The sequence below is a fragment of the Papio anubis genome, chromosome 13 (assembly GCF_008728515.1).
Source record: "Papio anubis isolate 15944 chromosome 13, Panubis1.0, whole genome shotgun sequence".
NCBI classification, from domain to species: Eukaryota; Metazoa; Chordata; class Mammalia; order Primates; family Cercopithecidae; genus Papio; species Papio anubis.
The window spans coordinates 69050704-69071096 of NC_044988.1; the positions used below are offsets into that span (position 1 = coordinate 69050704).

The 20393-nt window shown below is 42.1% G+C and overlaps 1 protein-coding gene across 9 annotated transcripts in view; it reads left to right on the top strand.

Annotated features, from left to right (window-relative positions):
- Window positions 1-20393, top strand: part of NR4A3 (nuclear receptor subfamily 4 group A member 3) — a 44264-nt gene that overhangs the window by 12308 nt on the left and 11563 nt on the right. For 8 of the 9 annotated variants that reach the window (XM_021927319.2, XM_021927320.2, XM_021927318.2 and 5 more), the window contains 2 exons: window positions 10954-11153; window positions 13773-13951. In XM_021927319.2, coding sequence (XP_021783011.2) covers window positions 10954-11153; window positions 13773-13951 — 379 coding nt within the window. Of the gene's footprint in view, window positions 1-10953; window positions 11154-13772; window positions 13952-19458; window positions 19659-20393 lie in introns of those variants that run through there. The other variant, XM_021927322.2, reaches the window with a different exon arrangement.

Consider the following 20393-nt stretch of genomic DNA (forward strand, 5'->3'; position numbering starts at 1 on the left):
TGCACAGGCGAACTACAATTTGTAGATTTCTCTCATGATCTAGACAAAGTGACTACTGTTTTTTTTCATATTGTGTTCAAACCATCTGGGTGAGCCTCAAGTTATTCTTAAGCAGTTTATCCAATTGCATCAGCATTGATTGACCTGGTGCTTATTCAGAGGGATTAGACCATTGGTGGAGAGGAGCGAGCTCTGGCTGTGACATCAGATGTCAGGAGGACTCGGACGGAAAGCCACCTCTGCTGCTTCCTGCCTGTGTCACCTGGTTCCTGCTTTTGGCTCTCTCCTGCCTACAGTGGAGATGATTACAATATTTAACCTCAGAGGGGTGTTCTGAACACCAGTCGCACAAGAATGATGGTTGTGAAAACGTTTTTAAGACCATAAATGATTGGTGTTGTTATAGTTAAGTCAACCAAAACATATCAACATTTTTATTTCCTATGGGATATAGTAAAATCCCATCAGTCTGAACCCTGCAAATTCCTCAAAATTTGGATACCACAGAGAAGAACCATGAGAAAGGGTTTTCTGAGCAAATGAATAAACAGCTCTGTAACCAATTTCTTTAAAGGACTTAGAAAAGCAAACTTCTAGCAAAACAGGGTCTCAATGACTAGGGAAGGGAAGGAAAAAAATATCACAATTACTGAGCAGTTTCTATATGCTAGACATTGTGGTACATTATCTCATTTAATCCTTTAAACCACCATGAACTGTAGGCATCATTATCCCTCCTGCTTGAAGAAAAAAACAAAACAAAACAAAAAACAACACCTTAGAAATACAGCTTGCACTCAGATAAAGAAATACCAGTCCAGAGGCCCCCAGTCGGTTGATCTGTCTTGGTAGCTACTACCAAACTGCCCTCCCCAGGTCTAATCAGTGTTTCAAGCTTCTGGCTGAATGGCTGGCAAACAGTGTGTGTCCCTGCTATGTGCCCTTCTCTTAGGTTGCAGTGTTGATAGAAATGATTAGTGTACCTGCTGTGATCCTCTTTCCCTCTTCCCCACCCTCATTATAGGCTGCGAAGCCTCCTCTCTGCACCTGATCACAAAACATCATATGAGAAGCATGGTAGATCCTTAGCATCAAAGGCTGAGGACTCTTATTCTGATTATAAGTAGTGGCTCTTGACTACAATCAAGTCTCAAATAATAGTGTAAGAGAATAAAGCAGAATAATAAAACTAAGTTAATAGTTTAGGCTTCTTTGGAATCATGCAGGCCTAGATGAAAATCCCAACACTGTCATTTACTAGCTAAGTGACCTTGAGCAACTGATTACACCTTTTGATTGCTCAGTTTTCTCTTCTGTGTTGTAGGGTAATAGTAATATCTACTTCCTGGGGTTGTTTGTGAAGATTAATTACAATTATACTTGTCAAAGCTTTAGCGCAGTGCCCTGTATGTTATTTCCTTGGCCAAACTTTCTTACTCTGCCATCTGTTGAATGTCCTAATGAGCACGAACACTACACGTTAGGTGTCATGCAGAACACTCTTGAGGTAAGTATTATGATCTCTATTTCACAGATAAGGAAATTTAAACTGGGAGAATCTAAAGCGCTGACTTGCCCAAGGTCACTGAACTAATATGCAGCAGAGACAGAATTAGGAGCCAAGTATTTTAGGAGCCAAGTGTATTGAACCTAAAATCTGTGCTCCTAATACCAGCCTTCACTGCCTCTCTACTTCCAGTGAGAGTAGGTGCTAGAAAAGTATGCAGAAATGAAGAGTTCTCCTCCCAGAAGCACCCTGGCCTCTCCATATGCAGTTCATCTGAATTAGTGAAGCTTCTTAGCACTGCCTAGGCTAAGGCTATAGCACGCAATCTGACATTGTTCCAGGGCATTTGAAAGCACAATAGATGGTCACTTCAGATAATTTAGGCCTCAAAAGTGATTTTTTGGCCCCCAATTATCCAATTATGAGTCTACATGGCCTAATTAGTCATTCAATGGCAAACCTTTCCCAGCACTTTGAGTTGTCCCAGCTGGGAACTGTCTCCACACTGAAAAATCAATCTAGTATGTTTGCTTGCCTCTGCACCATTCAGTCTGTTAGTCTAGAGTCATCATCCTCATCAACAAACATTTATCCAATTTAATTGTTAGCTTTGTCCAAAATAGCAGATTGACCATGCCAGAGTCTAGGTCACATTGGTACTACCTTTGGGGCCTGGCTCAATTTTGCAAAGCATATTTATTTTAATTGCATTATTTTGGAATCAGGTTGAACCTCATAACTTGGATTCCCCTGCTTTTAGATAGCATTACACAATTATCAAAAATTGGACCCAAATCAACTAAATTAAAAGACTTTTTAAAAATACAGTGAGTTTTCATCAAAAACTTGGATGAAAGCATAGGAGCATGCTGATCACATTTGCAAATGACAGAAAGCTGGGAGGGATCGCTAATATGATGGATGTCAGTATCAACATTCAGAGTGATCTCGACAGGTTGGAACAGGAAGGGCTGAAACCATCACAAAGAAAGTTAACAAAAATAAATGTGAAGCTCGGCATTTAGAATTTAAACAAATGGGAGAGCCTTGGCTTGTCAGTGGTTCATGTTAAGAAGATCTGGGGAGTTTATTCCATATACACTCAAAATGAACCAACAAAGAACGTGTGTGGTAGAAGGGAGGGATGCCACATTACCTTCAGCTGCAGTAGTAGAAGTATGGGACCAGACCCAAGTTGATGATGGTTGCATGGACTCTGTCCTGTCAGACTGTACTTCACAGATTGAGTTCAGTTCTAAGCTGGGATTTACTGTTTCTGGGAACTTGTAATGAATGACTGGGGGAAATGGAAATATGTAGGCAGGAAGGGAAAAGATTTGGTGAAATTGGGTCACTCTTTTGTCCTGTGGCAAAAAGAACTATTCTCCCAAAGACAGATCTGGAGAGAGAAGGAGGGGGGCCTCTTCCCACTCACTTGTCTAATAACAAGTATTGACCATACTAGCTACTGTGGAAGTGTGAGTTCATCAACACAAGGAGTAATTAAGGTAGTTTTAGTTTTAGCTTTTTGGGGAACCCCCATACTGTTTTCCATAATGGCTATACTAATTTACATTCTCATCAGCAGTATATGAGTGCTCCCCTTTCTCTACATCCTCACCAGCATTTATTTTTTGTCTTTTTAATAATAATCATTCTAACTGGGATGAGATGATATGTCCTTGTGGTTTGGATTTGCATCTTCCTGTTGATTTGTGATGTTGAGCATTTTTAAACATGCCTGTTGGCTATTTCTATGTCTTGTTTTGAAAAATGTCTATTTAGGTTTTTTACCTATATTTTAAATAGATTATTTTTTTCTGCTATTGAGTTGAATTCCTTATATCTTCTGGTTATTAATCCCTTGTCGGATGGATAGCTTGCAGATATTTTCTCCCGTTCTGTAGTATTTCACTTTTTAAATTGTTTCCTTTGCTGACCATCACATATATTCTTACATAATTTCACTAAGGCTCTAGGTCTGTGTGGTATTATTTATGGTTTGAGTAATTTTCTTAATACTGTCATTCACTGAAATTCAATTTTCATAATACCTTCCTTCTTAAAGTTTTACATATACAAATTCATAGAACTAGAGTGACCCTGGGATCATCTAATCCAAGTCCCATATTTTCAGAAAAGTAAATTAAGGCTTAAAGGGGTTAACTGGCTTGCCTATTGTCGGTGACAGAGTAGAAGACAAAATCCAGATCTCATCACTCAAAGTAGTATGTTTCTATTTTATCATACTGTCACTTCTATTTAATGACAATTTATTATATTTTTGAACATATAAACTTTATTAAATATTTTAAAATTACAATAATGGTAATATATTTCCATAGGGTTTTTTTTTTAAAGGCAAACCATTTACAAGTGGATAAAATGAAAAACGAAAGTCTCTGCTTCATTTATAGCTGCCTGATCCCACTCCTTAGCAGTATTTTAGTGTGTATCCATAATTTATTACATTATAAATAAGAATTTTCGCTGCCAACTTTGAGAGTTGATTTGAGCCCTACAATTTATTAAAGATGCTAGATTCCCCCAATGAGTCAGGTCAATAGAGAAAGGAGGAAATGTGTTGCCAGCCCAGTATGTTTTAATCTTCATGCACTAGCATGTGTTCCTTTAAGGTAGTAAGTGAGCAGTTTTCTCCATTTGTGGGAATGGGAGGTGGAGGGGTTTTGTTCCAAGTCACAGAGGAAATGAATGTTTTAGAGGCCAGAAAGAGCTCCTGAGTTCTGTGAAGCGTTCCTGGCTCTGGGACCTTCAGTTCTCCTTTGGGCCAAACTTCTCTCCCTCAAAAGTGAGCTCAGATCATTGTACATCAGTGCAGTCAAAACATGTCATGTTTGATTTGTCTCTCCTCAAAATGTTGCTATTCTCTGCACCACAGTTGCTTTTAATTTAGCCATACAAGTATGTATAGATACTGGGCTTGGCTTCAGAGCCTGCATAATTACTAATGAGAAAACATACTTAGTGTCCTCATTAGTTGATCATTTCAAGTATTTTTCAGCATACTAGGATGGTTTTCTGGTAATCAGTGCCACTTAATGGAGTAACAGACTTGCAAATACAAGAGATACTGCTCAGATAAAACCAGGCACCAGCAAATGGCATTTAAATGTGTTCACAAGATAGCCTATGAAACAATGTGGCTTAAGACACATTAGATCTACAAGGTAAACAGAATGAAGCTGCAAAAAGAGTGGTTTCATGAAGCATCTTAGAAGACCCTCTCAAATTGTTACCAATTCACTAGATGATTTCAGGCCAGTTCCCGCTCCTCTGTGGGCCACAGTTACCTGATCCAAATGGTAAAGAGATTAAGCTAAATCCATTCCCATTATCTCCTCCAGCTTTCTCATTCCCTGATATTCTGACCATAATATTAATACCTGCTGTAGTTCCACTATGAGTACAAGTCTGCATTTCCTAAAACATGGTGCCCAGACTGCTCCTACCAGAAAGAGCTGGGGTGTTTGCTTTAAAATGCAGATTCCCAGGCCACACCCTCTCAGACATACTGAATTAGGACTGGGAAGAAGGAGAGGCAGGCAAAAATCTGTATTTTAAAAAGTGCCATTGGATGATTCTTTGGCACACTAAGGTTTGAGAACCATTGATATAGTTTATAATAACAACTCCATTTTACCTTGAATTTTCCAGCTTTTCATGGGATTGAGAAGGGATGAGCAATAGAGATATAAATTTTCCTAAAAGCAATTAATTCATTTGACAAATATTTATTGAATGGCTGCTAGGTAGTAGGCACTGTTCCAGGGCAATGGACACATTGCTGAGTAAGGCAAAGCCCTTATCCACGTGAACCTTACATACTAGTAAAGGAGAAAAAGAGTAAACAAATATACAATTGCAGTGATGTCATTGTGGGAGGAGAGGTGTCTTTCGCTTTTTGCTTTTTGGAGTGGGGGGCATAGAGTTAGATCAGCAAAGAAAAATTTGGGGGGAAATATATTCATTGCCAATTGTTTTCATTGCCAATTTTTAAAATGTCACTTTTTAAAGTGTAAGAACCTAAGAATATGTATACATAGTTTGACTTATACAATGATCACATCTAAAATTTTCAGAGCTATAGTTGAGAAAAGTAGCATTTTAAGGGGAGAAAAACGTTTCCTTAGCATAGTCTACATACTTAGCCAGGGCTGAAAGTGAGATCGAGTAAATATTAGATTCCACTCTGCTGTTAAAGCCTCACATCACTAATTTTTGAGGGGTGGTGTTTTCCATGAGTCTCACTTAATTTCCACACAAATATCTCATTTGGGGCCTGGGCTATTGCTGAAGTCTGGCTTGTATAGCTGCATTACTGCCATATGAAACACGCAGACCCATTTTAGTTTAAATAATATCCATTGCTGTTGTTTGCAGCTCTAGACTGTCATTCTTGGTGCTTCAGAGAAACCTTCCTTAGGCATTGGCTGTCAGTAAATGTAATACCGTGTCTTTAACTAGTGAGAAAGCCAGAGTTCTGACAGATCAAAATAACACCTCTAAGATGGAAAAAAAAAATTAGTATAAACAGGAAAAAAGTTCATTACAAAAAATCTTTTTGCATTTGACCTATGTTCGATTGGCATGATCAGTAAGCAAATATTTCTAGATTTTCTTTGTCAAACCCCAAACCTACTTAGCCCAGAGACAGAGCAATCAATGTAGGGCAGCAGAGATGCAGAGCTGGGGGTCCAGTCCTTCCAACTCTAGGACCAGTATTCATTGGTTGAGGTTTTTCTAAACTGGTAGGCCAGGCAGAGAAAAAATCTAAAATGTTTTGTTCCATTCCTTTAAACCTTATGTCCAACAGAGGAGATTTTTCTTTTCCTCCAGCATTGGATGCTGACCCTCTAGTCAGCCCCAAGTTACTGGTGGCTCAGGCTGAATTCACTTTGGCTCCAAAATTCTGAGACTTGGATCAAAACCACTGCAGGTGAAGCCCAGAGGATCTGGCTGGAGTCTGGCAGGCCAGGCCGGCTGGCTTTCCTGCTTGCTGGGCTCCATCGGAGAAAAGTACACACACAGGGTGGGCAGGGACTTCACTTCCCTGTGTGCAGGAGGCATGAAATGTGAGCCCAGCAGGGGCAGAAGCCTGCAGAGGACCCTGGGTGAAAGCTACATGCTCTGGTGGATTCTAAACAAATATTGGAAGCAGAGAGATTGTTGAGTTGTGAGCCACGGATTCAGGGGAGTCAGCGCAGGAGGTAGCTGTCAGATCCATTCTCAGGGGAAACTATTCATTCTTTAGTATTTTTCTCTCCATTTAACCCACTGTTTTAAAACAAAATAATGCTGAATCAGTGTCACGTTCTGGGCAATAACATCATACCTGGTGTGATTTAGCAATATTTAGAATCATTTAGTGCAAGAGCCAGACGGAATCTTAGGGATCAGCTAGTCCACTTATTCCTGTTCCAGAGGCTGAAACTGACTCAGAGCAGTTAAGTGACTTGTCTAGAATTGCACAGCAAGTCAGTGCAGAGCCTGGACGAGGACCCCATGACATGCTGCTTGGTCCAACATACTTTCCTTTACTCCCACTCATTTGGGAGTTTCACAAGTAGCTCCCTCAGCTTTTGAAAGGGAGGATCTGCCCTGAATTTCATTCTGCTCTTGGAGAGCCTGTGGAATTAATTATTAAATAGATTTATAAATAAGGAGAAAATAAAAAAGAGAAAAGTTAATTCCCTTTTCCCCACTCTTTTCCAGTTAAGAGTCTGTATGCCGGCTGGGCACGGTGGCTCACACCTGTAATCCCAGCACTTTGGGAGGCCGAGGCAGGTGGATCACAAGGTCAAGAGATCGAGACCATCCTGTCCAACATGGTGAAACCCTGTCTCTACTAAAAATACAAAACTTAGCTGGGCGTGGTGGCGCGCACCTGTAGTCCCAGCTACTTGGGAGGCTGAGGCAGGAGAATTGCTTGAACCTGGGAGGTAGAGGTTGCGTGGAGCCAAAATCATGCCACTGTACTCCAGCCTGGCAACAGAGCAAGACTCTCTCTCAAAAAAAAAAAAAAAAAAAAAAAAGAGTCTGTGTGCCAGGAGGTAGTGGGAAGTGTCTATGACATAGGATCGTGCCGCCATGCTTCCTTCTCCTGGACTTTGCTCCCATGGTCTAGCACAACAGAATATTCAGGACTTCATGGAATCCCAGGCACTGTGTAGGATTGTTGGGAACAGAGGAGCCACGATTCTGAACTGGACCAGATGCTATAGGATCTTAGAACATCAGGGCTGAAAATCAAAAACTTTCTACTTCTACCCATTCCATTTCATAAATATGGAAGCTGAGGGATGGTGATTATTTCAGACATCATAACTGCTATCAATATCATCACTGTCATTTGTTAATCATGTACTATATATCAGGCCCTTCACATATGTTATCACATTGAATCATCACAACAAAATTTTGAGGAAGGCCAGGCATGGTACACCTGGTAATCCCAGTAGAGATTGTAGGGAAGCCCAGCCAGGTGGATCGCTTAAGCCCAGGAGTTCAAGACCAGCTTAGGCAATATAGTGAGACACTGCCTTTACAAAAAGTTTTTAAAAAGTTAGATGGGCATGGTGGTTCCTGCCTGTGGTCCCAGCTACTCAAGAGGCTGAGGTGGGAGGATCGCTCGAGCTGGGGAAGTCAAGGCTGTAGTGAGCCGCGATCACACCACTGCACTCCAGCCTGGGTAACAGAGCAAGACCCTGTCTCAAAAAAAAATTTTTTTTGAGGAACGTATCCCCATTTTACAGAGTAGAAAACTGAGGTTCAAAAAAGTTAAATGATGCTACATTATTTCACATATTAGGGGCCAGAACAAAATTGAGATTAAAGTAAGTGGACTCTGATTTTTTTTTTTTTTTTTTTTATAGTTAGTTATTTAATACTGCTTCTTGGGAAAACACAAAGAAAAAAAGACCCAATTAAATAAGCATCTCATTTCCTCTCACCTAGGTAGCTCCACAGTAAACACCTAGTTGCTTATTAGCTGTTTCTTCTCCAACCAGGTTAGGGTATTACAGCAAACCTAAGCACTCTTCTGACTATTCTTTCATTGGAAAAATATTCAGCAATTATTTATTGAGGTATAATTATGTGCCAGTCACTGTACTGTTGACAGAAACATAGGACCAATGAATATGCACCTGGAGAGCTCCAGTGAGAACAAAGCAAAATGCTTTTTAAAGATTTCATAGGCCAGATGCGGTGGCTCATGCCTGTAATCCCAACATGTCAGGAGGCCAAGGCAGGTGGATCACTTGAGGTCAGGCGTTTGAGACCAGCTTGGCCAACATGGTGAAGCCCTGTCTCTACTAAAAATACAAAAATTAGCCAGGCATGTTAGCACATGCCTATAGTCCCAGCTACTCGGGAGGCTGAGGCACTGAATCGCTCGAACCCAGGAGGTGGAGGTTTCAGTGAGCCAAGATCGCACCACTGTACTCCAGCCTGGGCAACAAAGCAAGATACCATCTCGGGGGAAAAAAAAAAAAAAGGTTTCATAAACGATCCCACCATCTAGTAACATCAGACATACTTAACAGCTAGGAGGGGTAAAACTTGAAATCACAGGGTCAGCATAAGTCCTGGCTGTACCACTGTTGGTTGTGTAACTTGAGAAAATCTCTTAGCTTCTCTGAGCCTCAGTTTTCTCATCTGTAAAATAAAGATTAAAATCCTTACCCCATGAGGATCAGTTCAGAAAAGGAATGCACAATGATGCACAGCCATGTTAATGTGTAGGAAATGATGTGCCTATTTACGTGTTTCTGCGTATCTCTTAAATCTCTGTGTTGTTGGCTGTCCCTTGATTAGTATCTTGCTGTATCAGTCTTCCTCTCTGCAGCAGAAAAGTCTTTCCTCCCGTGATTCAAGAAAAACTCTGATTCTACCAGAATTTCTGAAAGCTGGGTGAAGACTTTATTCCTACTTATATCTTTCTGCTCTTTGGACTCTCTAGATCCATGCTGTCCAATAGACCTCCCCTCAGTGATGGAAATGTTCTATCCCAAATTTGGCCACTGAACACTTGAAGTATGGCTAACATGACTGAGGAACTGAATTTTTAATTTCATTTAATTTGTATTAACTTAAATAGCCACAGTCCTGAGTCTAATGGCACACAGCTGCCTGGGTTCTGCCAAAGAGACCTTTCCTTCCACTACTTCCTGGTTGGTTTTATCTCACAGAAATCCATCAACAGCAAGCAAAAATCATTCTTTGTCTTGTTGATTATTTCTGCAATTCCTAAACTTCATTGTATATGAGAATCACCTGGAGATCTTGATTAGACAGTTTGGTGGGCCAGGCATGGTGCCTCATGACTGTAATCCCAGTACTTCGGGAGGCTGAGACAGAAGAATTGCTTGAGTCTAGGAAATCAAGACCAACCTGAGCAACACAGTGATACTCATCCCCAACCCACGCCACCATTTCTACAAAAAAAAAAATTTTTTAATGTTTGCTGTGTCTACCCCCAGAGTTTCTAATTCAGTAGGTCTGTGGTAGGGCCTGAAATTGTCACTTTTTTGTTTGTTTGTTTGTTTTGAGACAGAGTCTCGCCCTGTCACCCATGCTGGAGTGCAATGGCATGATCTTGGCTCACTGCAACCTCCACCTTCCAGGTTCAAGCAATTCTCGTGCCTCAGCCTCCTGAGTAGCTGGGATTACAGGGACATGCCACTACACCCAGCTAATTTTCATATTTTTAGTGGAGATGGGGTTTCACCATGTTGGCCAGGCTGGTCTCGAACTCCTGACCTCAGGTGATTCACCCCCACCCCCCACCCCCCAGCCTCCCAAAGTGGTAGAATTACAGGCATGAGCCACCGCACCAGGCCGAAATTGTCATTTCTAACACATTCCTGGGTGTTGCTGATGCTGCCAGTCTGGAGACCACACTTTGAGAACCACTGGGTTAACTTAGTATCTCATGGGGAGACAGCTGTGCCATAGTGAAATGAGCAGACCCTGGAGATCTACTTGGACACAAACTCCTGGGGCAGTAGTTCTCAACTGAGCTACTCCACTTTGGAGTCACCTGGGGAGCTTTAAAAATTCTTGACCCCTAGGCTCCACCCCAGACCAATTAAATGAGAATCTCTAGGCGCAGGACCCAGACAAGAGTTGTGTCCTTCAAGCTCCCCAGGTGATTGCACTGCACAGTCAAGGGTGAAAACCACTTTGCTAATTCGACTTAAGCAAATTTCCTTGTCTATTAAGTGATAACAATAAAATTTGCTGTATTTGTATCAGAGGGCCATTGTGAAAATCACATGAGACTATGAATGTGAAGGGGTTTTATAAACTGTGACACCTAAAAGTAAGAATTTAGGCATTGATGGTCTTGGAAGGGCCTGTTTGCAAATGATACTATTATCCCCACTGAAGCAAGATAATGCTGCTCTCTCTGGTTTGCATTCTAGTACTGTCCCACTGACCAGGCTGCTGCAGGCACAGATGCTGAGCATGTGCAACAATTCTACAACCTCCTGACAGCCTCCATTGATGTATCCAGAAGCTGGGCAGAAAAGATTCCGGGATTTACTGATCTCCCCAAAGAAGATCAGACATTACTTATTGAATCAGCCTTTTTGGAGCTGTTTGTCCTCAGACTTTCCATCAGGTAATTACTACTATTTTATCTTCAGTCTACTTCCTTAGAAGAAGCCTGAAACCTTCTGTGTTTGTAACTGAATCATTGGTGAAACGTTTTCTCAAGAAGCAAATGTGAAATATGATCAGGCACTAAAAAAACTGAGCAATAAGTCATGGAGGGAGCACTAGGCTTGCTGCCAGAACCCCTGGGTTCTAGTCCCAGTTCTAATGTGAACTTGCTGTCACACCCTGAGCAGGTCACTTGCCTGACCGGAAGCTCAAATCCCTCCTTTTTAAAAGGAAGAGGTTGGATTTGATGATCTCTTGAGGTCCCTCGCAGCTCCAACACTCTGTGATTCTGGAAAGATCCTCATGGTGCGTAAGCTATTTCCTGGGAGCAAGTGTTTGCTTTGGAACATTGTATTTACCTCGTGGGTTTCTGTTTAACAAGTTACTATTCTAGCACACCTGATGGGGCCCTAAAGAGTTCCCACACGTTCTCAACCCCCAGTTTTATTCCAAGAGAACACTCTTAGATAGAAAGATTTAGTCCATCCTATCATAGTCAGTGACACCAAACACAAAAAGGAAAAGTGATTTTTCAAAAACATAGAACCTTGGAAGCTCCTCTAGTAAGTTCCACGTGTAAATTTTTTAAACTTTATTTTATTATTGTTTTTATTCACAAATAGCCTGTTTAACTCCATCTTCCTTGCTTCCTTTCAGTTATATATTTTTAGGAGATGATACCGACTTTATACCAAATATCAGAAAAATCCATCTTTCCCCTCTTTCTCTTTCCTGCCATCCCCTCCCCAATTTCATATCATTACCAGAAACTCCTGTTTAATTTTTACGGTGCAAATTGCCAGGCCTCATTGCCATCTATTTTGGTTTGGTGGACTGTGGGAGAAGTCCAGAAGTCTGCATTTTTAACTCATGCTTTAATGATTCTGATGCCATCAGATTCTGATGTCATCAGGGTCCATGTTTTATATTCTGAGACTGAATCATTCTGTCCTGTGTATGCCTTCTGTGATGGGATCAGTAGGAGAGATGGGGTGGAGTTACAACTAGAGTGCCAGGAATAGCTTAATTTGTAGCCAATCTAGTGTACACCAGAGCTGAGCCAGCAAGGTGGCTGTCATCTATTAGACATGCAACAAAGGATTAAGTAGACTGTAAACTCCATGCAGGCAGGTGCCATATATGTCCTATTCACCATGTTTTCTCCCAGTGTCTGGCTCCAGGAATAACACGTGCTTCAGGCTCAGTAGACACTTGGCTGAGTGAAGGAATGAATGAAGCTGTTCATCCAAGAAGCAACACGAGATTATTTGACTTGTGAATACAACAGGCCAAGATAGATAAATTTGTGGCAAGAGATTTGAAAGTTAAAGGAAATCTAAAATTAAAGGAAGAACCACATATAATTCAGCCCATTACTTGTTATACCCAATACTTGTCAAACCGTCCTGTGTACTGGGCACCATGCATGGGCTTTCAAATCCTTTCTTTTATTTAATTCCCTCAACATTCTTAGGAGGTAGCAATTAGAATTTTTGTTTTATAAACAAGGAAAAAGAAGTCCAGAGAGATTTAAGGAGCACCCAAAGCCACACCCCTAAATGGTGATGTCCACGTGGAAGTTCCAAGGCACCTTTCATGAAAGAAAAATGAGATGATGATGGACATAACGTAAACTATCAGGACAGATTTAAAAATAGCCCTCCACAGCCCCAATGTTAAAAGCAGAGAAGGTAATACAAAATAAGGACTTGTTTTCTGTTAGGCCACCCTTTAATTTGTGATAGACTTCTGGCACTTACAGGGACTTGGTTTTTGTTTTGTTTTGTTTTTTTTTGTGTTGAGACAAAGTCCCACTCTGTCACGCAGGCTGGAGTGCAGTGGCACGATCTTGGCTCACTGCAACCTCCACCTCCCGGGTTCAAGCGATTCTCCTGCCTCAGGCTCCCGAGTAGCTGGGACTACAGGTGCATGCCACCAAGCCTGGCTAATTTTTGTGTTTTTAGTAGAGACACAAAATGTTGCCACTATGTTGCCCAGGCTGGTCTCAAACTCCTGACCTCAGATGGTCCACCCACCTTGGCCTCCCAAAGGGCTGGGATTACAGGTGTGAGGCATCGCACCTGGCCAGGGACTTGGTATTTTTAAAGTTTACACAATGGAATTGTAGTGTCTAGCCTCAGGCCTTGGCAGTTTTTTAACATTTAAGAAAATCAAGGACAAGCCCTGTCTCAGGAGCCCTGGAGGGAACAGTCTCATGTTCATTGCTGAGAGAGGGGTGCACTGGGCTTCACCTCTGTAACCCATGAGTGCCTGCTCCCCCATGTCCTGTTCCAAGGAAAGCCAGTAATTGATTTTACTAATAAGACAGCAGGTGCCACAGCCCGTATCTTCCCCTGGGCTGATGTTCACTAAAGACATTAGCATAGACAAGTGGTGCTAGTTGTTTATCCCGGAGAACATAGTCTTATTCATTTTGAGTATCTGGGCATGCTTCATAGCACCACACTGGGGTCCCAATGCTGCCCCATGACTGTCTGGGTGCCTGTGTGTCGTAATGTTATCATGTTGGACAGACTGGACAGACCTGTTTAATGTTTCTCTTCCTCTCACCTCCCAGGTCAAACACTGCTGAAGATAAGTTTGTGTTCTGCAACGGACTTGTCCTGCATCGACTTCAGTGCCTTCGTGGATTTGGGGAGTGGCTCGACTCTATTAAAGACTTTTCCTTAAATTTGCAGAGCCTGAACCTTGATATCCAAGCCTTAGCCTGCCTGTCAGCACTGAGCATGATCACAGGTAAGCACCACCTTGCCAAAACCACATCCTCATTTCTCTCCTTCCCTTTGTTATGGTGGGCCTTGACCACCACATACACCAGAAAAGTGGGGAAATAACTACCATTTTTTCTGAAATCTGTCAAGTTTAACCTAGTTTAAGCAAAGAAACATGCATCTATAATTTGTTGTCATAAACTTCTAGGAAAGAGAATCCATAGTCTATTGAATTGTCATTGTCAATAAGCCCAATATATGAAAATCTAACTTCCTACCAGAGATCTGTGGACAGTGGGACTAGCTGCTGCAGGGTTTGTTTGTTTTGAGACAGGGTCTTGCTCTGTCACCCAGGCTGGAGAGCAGTGGTGTGATCATGGCCTAGTGTAGCCTCGACCTCCTGGGCTCAAGTGATCCTCTTACCTCAGCCTCCTGAGTAGCTGGGACCATAGGCACACGCTACCACACATTTGGCTGTTTTGTAGCCCTGTTTCACCCTATTGCCTAGACTGGTTCAGAGTTCTTTTTACAAAGCCTTTCCTAGGAAGATTACCTTACCCAGCCCATTCCTGTGGAGCAGAGGTGATGAGGTTTCCCGTGTCCCCAATTCTTGGCTAGTGACCTAAAGTAAAACCAAAACACTATAGACATATCAAATACAACTTGATTTAATAACTTCGATTGGCAAAGGACTGAGAGAAAGCAAAAATGGCTCAACACAGCAGTTTTTATTTTTATTTTTAAAATTTTATTATCATTATTTTTGAGATGGAGTTTCGCTCTGTCGCCCAGGCTGGAGTGCAATGATGTGATCTTGGTTTACTGCAGCCTCTGCCTCCTGGGTCCACGCAATTCTCCTGTCTCACCCTCCTGAGTAGCTGGGATTACAGGTACTTGCCACCACACCCGGCTAATTTTTGTATCTTTAGTAGAGATGGGGTTTCATCATGCAAGCCAAGCTGGTCTCGAACTTCTGACCTCAAATGATCCACCCATCTTGGCCCCCCAAAGTGCTGGGATTCCTGCCATGAGCCACCACACCTGGCCAACTGAGCAGTTTTTTAACCACAAGCATAAAACATATTTGATTTATGCCTGTCTCCCCTATAGATCTCTCTCTTTCTATCTTTTGGGAGATAAAGGATCCCAAGGTGGGGTGGGATGGAGAAAGGCGCATGTTGGGCAAGGGAAAGAATATCATCTCCCCGTGGCCATGGAGGACCTTGCCCCAGCTCCCTTTGCCCTGGGGGAGAGTTTCCTGTTAGACCTCATTCTTTCCGGTCAGACTGGGGCCTGGAGAGGTGGTGACAGAGGGTGGGGGCTCCAGAAGTGGCCAAATGAGGGGCTCATCCTTGTCCTTTTGGTCAGACACAAGCACAGGCTTGGCTGTTGAACTGAGAGTTCAAGTTCAGAATAATATGCTCTTGGCTATAGAAAACATGTTTCTCAGGCAGGTGGTGAGTTTCCAGAGCATCAAATGCATCCTCTGGTACAGATGGCCCCTTCTTTCTGTTTCACTGGAAATGTACATTGGTTTGCCCAAGCATTGTTCACTTGTATTTCTTGGGATATCTCCTATTAGCTAAAGTTAGATGCATCTGTGCCTTAAGAGGCTAGGCTGGTTCGTCATTTGATGGTTGACATGCAGGCAAAGACAAGCAAATGGTATGGCTGCAGTGAGGACTCAGACACTAGCCGTTCCTTCAGTATTCCAAATGGAAACTGACTTCCTCTTGGTCTTTGGTCCAGGATGAGAAACTCACTTTTTTTTTTTAAATGGGGCTGCTAGACTTCCAAGAGAGCCATTAACGAAACAAAAACCAAGGCAGTCTCAAAGAGTATGGATTCCATTTGGAGGGCTTTCAAATGGCATACTGGAGCATCTGAAGAAAATAAACAGATTTAAGGCACAAGTATATTACTTCATCAGGACTGGAAGGAAACTGGTTCAAGGCTGCCTTTGAACTGAAGCTCTTTAGTTCAATTTCAAAACCATTCAGCAATTCCTAAGTCAGTTAAACATTCAAAACTAGAAAGTATGGAGTTCAGTTCATTTTAAAAAGACAAAAACAAAAGTCTAGATCCAGCTTTGGATTCCCACAAGTAAAAGCAGTACATTGCTTCATCTCTATGGGAACAAGTGTTGAGTCTAGTTAATCAACAAATATTCACTGACCTAGGCACTGTGCTGCATGTCATTGGGTTTTCAGAGATGATAACACACATCCCTAGAGGAGATAGGCATGCAAAGTACTACAGTTGATGTAGGGTGTTGAGTGCCACTATGGAGACAAGGGAGTGAGTTTCAAGTGCCCAGAGATAGCAGGTGGGGGTGGTCTTCTCAGAAGAGATCACAGGAGCTGGTCCTTTGTAAATGCAGAGGATGTCTCCAAGCTAAAATGGAACAAGTGAGAATCCAGGCATAAATAAACATTTGCCAAAAGCCATTGAAAATATGGCTAAGTTTCAGAAAGGAAACAACTGAAAATTGGAGTGGCAGGAGATGTGACTGTTCTGATAGGTCAGGGTGAGGCGGGACATGAAGAACCTTCCACGCCTAGGTGAGGGGAGCAGAGTTTATCTTGAGCACAACAAGGATCCACAGGTTTTGTCCAAAGGAGCCTGATGGTCAGGTTTGCATTTTAGAAAGATTTACCCTGTCAGTGCATTTTGGGCACAGATTAGAGTGAGAAAGAATCTAAGAGGAAAAAGGTCAGTCCAGGTCTGAAAGCCATGATTCAAGAGGATGGCCCATCCCTGAAAGGCCATATCTTTGTTTCACTTTTTAAATGGAAATTGACAAATATCTAAGAGGCCAGGATGTGTGGGTGCCAGGAAGACCCAACCTGGAGAGACTGGGCAGTTCAGTACAGAGAATATAGAGTAGAAATTAGGAGAAGGGTGGTGCTGGTCCTCTTTCTGCATTCCATTTGTTCTGTGCCCTGCAGTTACAGCTGCTCAGCCCGCTGCCCATTTATGTGGAGATTGGCCGGGGGAGGAGGCAGTTTGGCATGGCAGAAATAGCCTGGACTTTGGAATTGAGCACGCCCAGATTTTAATCTTCAGTCCTGTGTTTAATAAATAGGTGCTCTTGGGGAACACATTTCAGTTCTCTGAAATTCAGTTTTGTCATTTGTAAAATGGGGATAACCATGCCTATTTCATAGGGCAGCAGTGAGAATTATAGAAAATTCAGTTGGTGATGTAACCAAACTGGATTCAGGATAGGCAACTCTGAATTCACCTATGATCCCCCTTGGAGTGATAGTGACAGAGTCCAAGTTAGGCATATGCCTTCCCCTGCCCCTTGGAAGCATCAAACTCAGTGGCATGAGGAAACAGGTGGTGGCTTTAGAAGGCAGTATGTTTGGTGACAGTCTCCTTGGATGCTTGAGAGAGAGGCTTAAAGGAGGACAGTGATATAAAACTAATTAAGCTGCACATAATGAGCACTTACAATAAGCCAAGTGAACTACAGTGGTGTCTTTGGGCCTTCCCGAGCGGGTAGCTCCCTTTCCTGCCTCATTCCTGCTGTGGTTTTAGCCTACAACAAAAATAAGCCATCTTCTCTCATTTCTGTACCTTACAACACTCTTTGTGACTTACTGGTTGAAAGTGGGTTTGATAAGTGTGAAAATATCAGGAAATGGCAGAAAAGGCGATGCTTGGGAAACAGTGTGCATTGCTGTGGATATTAATTTTCATTTGAATATGAGCTGCCATGGATCTTGACTTCTGAATAAGCTTCGTTGATCATAAAGGGTGATTGTGGAGTAACAGCTGGGCTATTTACATTACAGAATTCATCCCAAAATTGTCTTTTCTTAAACCACAGAGGAGAGCTCATGAAAAGGAAATGGCATCTTAGAAGTTTAACTAGGCTTGCTTCCAGGAAAAGTATTAAGAATCTGGACAGTATTGGTGGTTTGCACAAACATGGCTTTTTTTTTTCTGATTCTTTTTTTCTTTGTCCTCCTCCTCTCTCTGTACCCCCTCATGAAAAACTAGGCGGTAAAGTGGGGCAGGAAATGGTTTCATTCAGATCACTCTCCTTTCCTGCAGTAAATAGGGGGTTCCCCACAGTGGTTGGTTTTCAAACGTTTTTCAGGTTCCCTGTTTATCTACCCCAACCATTACCCTTTGCCAGTGCTGCATCTCTGAAGTAATGCAAGTGGTTTGAATCTGATGGGATACCAATGAGTTGATACCTGGTTGCAGTTAATAATGTTTCATAAATAAGAAGCCCCCCCGCCAAACAAAGTTAGTGTGGAATTACCATTTTATAAATATCCACTCATTAAATAAGCATAAGGGCCTACTATGTACCAAGCATTGTGACAGTCTCTAGGGATGCAAAGATGAGCCAGGCATGCATTCTGCTGTCAAGAAGTGGGTAGTCTACTAGGAAGTCATAGATTATGATATATGAACTTGATGTATAGCGATTAGTGCTCAGGTCCTGAAAAGGCACAGAGGCAGTCCAGGGTAAGTCCAGATTACCGCTAACTTTTTTGAGGTGAAGGAAGGTAGAAGTGTTGGTCATGAATGACTTCCCAAAGAGGTAGTATCTAGACATGAGAAGACATAAAGAACATTCCAGATGAAGGAAAGAGAACCGCAAGGGCATGGCAGTTGAATGCCTCAGTACAGTTTAGGGTTAAAACAATTACAGTGGAGTTGCATTGTGCATATATTAAAATCACATATATGATCCAAGTAGAAAGAGGAGAAAAATTAAGAGTGCAGGCTATTGCATTGGATGACTGTATGTCCTGGAGTGAGCATGACAGAGAAGATATGAATCCACTGGAAGTCATGGTTTCTCTGCCTCTGGTGATGAGTGCTGAGAGCATGTCTTGTGCTTTTGGGAAAGTTAAAGGATTTTCAGGGATAAAAGTCATTGTATGGATTATTTACCTTCTGGCCTGATGTGATGACCTAACCTCAGAGCACAATGCTTTTCCTGTAGAGAAATAGGGGAAATAAGATTGGAAAGGTAGTTTTGAAGCAGATGGCAGAGGGAATCTCAAGTGCTCAAATGCCATTTTGTTGTTCCCCATGACTTTCTTTTCCCTACTCAGGTCATCTGTCAGGTGAGAAAATGACTCCTTTCTCTTCTGACTGTAGTCTTTTTCCTGGTCTTATTGAAACATGACCTCTAAGACTGAGAAGGTGGAAGGAGGGCAGAACCAGGGCAGAAAGTAGTGAAACAGTGACACAGCAGGACTAGACAGGTGGCTGACCATGCCACACCCTCCACCATCTGTCTTTCCAGAGCTCCACTGCTCACTGTATATGGTTACCTGGTTACCCCTGCTTTTGCATCAAATAAAGCCGTCAGCTACATTGCAAGGAAAACTAAATGTAAAACTTAGCAGGGCAAAATAGTTTAAAAAGGTGGGAGAGGGGAGAGGCCACAGGATTTAGAGACCGGAGATCTGAGTTCAGGTCTTCACCCTGAAATGTGCTGTCTTGGCAATCTTGGACAAGTTCGTTACCCTCTCTGAATCTCAGTTTCCTTCTTTCTCACAGGGATAAAGATGTCTACTTGCAGGTTTCTTATAAAGATTGAACGAACTAATGTGTACTATGCAGGAAAAAAATTAGACAAACCTTCATTGTTATTATTATTATATTATTTGTTTTACACACTTCTATGAAGAGCCAGCTGTCTTGCTCTCTAGGAATCCATAAAAGTGTTCATGCATCCCTGCAATTGAATATACACATTGTATTAAGGAATGTCTTTGTGTCTTTCTTTACCAGCTGGACTGTGAGGTTCTTAAGGACAGGGAGAGTCTTATTAGTATCTTTAAAATTACTTTACCATTTACAAGTATCTGGCATATGACAAATATTCATTGAATGAATGGGCCAATTGTGAGTATCAGGAAGTCTCCCAAATTAGAAAAATCTGAATTAATTTTTAGCCTACCACAGTCATGAGAAAACTATGAATTCTTGAAAATTGCCTTCTTTTGATTCAGATTAATCCAGTAAATACTTATTGAGCATCTACTGTGCACCAGACACACATTCCCTTACCCTTAAAGAGTCTGTGGTCTCACTGGAGAGAGAGACAGACACATACTCTACCAAATCAAAGACAGTCAGACTGAAAAGTACCATTTAAATCAGCCTCACCACAGACTGCTGACTGACTTGTGGCTTCCTGACCAGCGTGGGCTCAATGTCTCTGGGACTGCCCATCAGTAAAGGATGTTGTATATGGCATGAGTGGTAGCAATAAGGTGAATTCCCAGAAAAAGGGGTAGAGCTGAGAGTGGGGAGTCCTGTTTGTTGGTGTTTGAACTACACACACCTCTCTCTCCAGGGGCCCACCTTTCCTTCCCCTTTGGCTGGAACTGCATTGCTGTCACCAAGTTAACCTTTGCCCTAACACCTGCTCAGAAAGGGGAGTTACTTTTCCCCTTGGTGGGGCTCCTGATGGTTACTATCATCCCTTT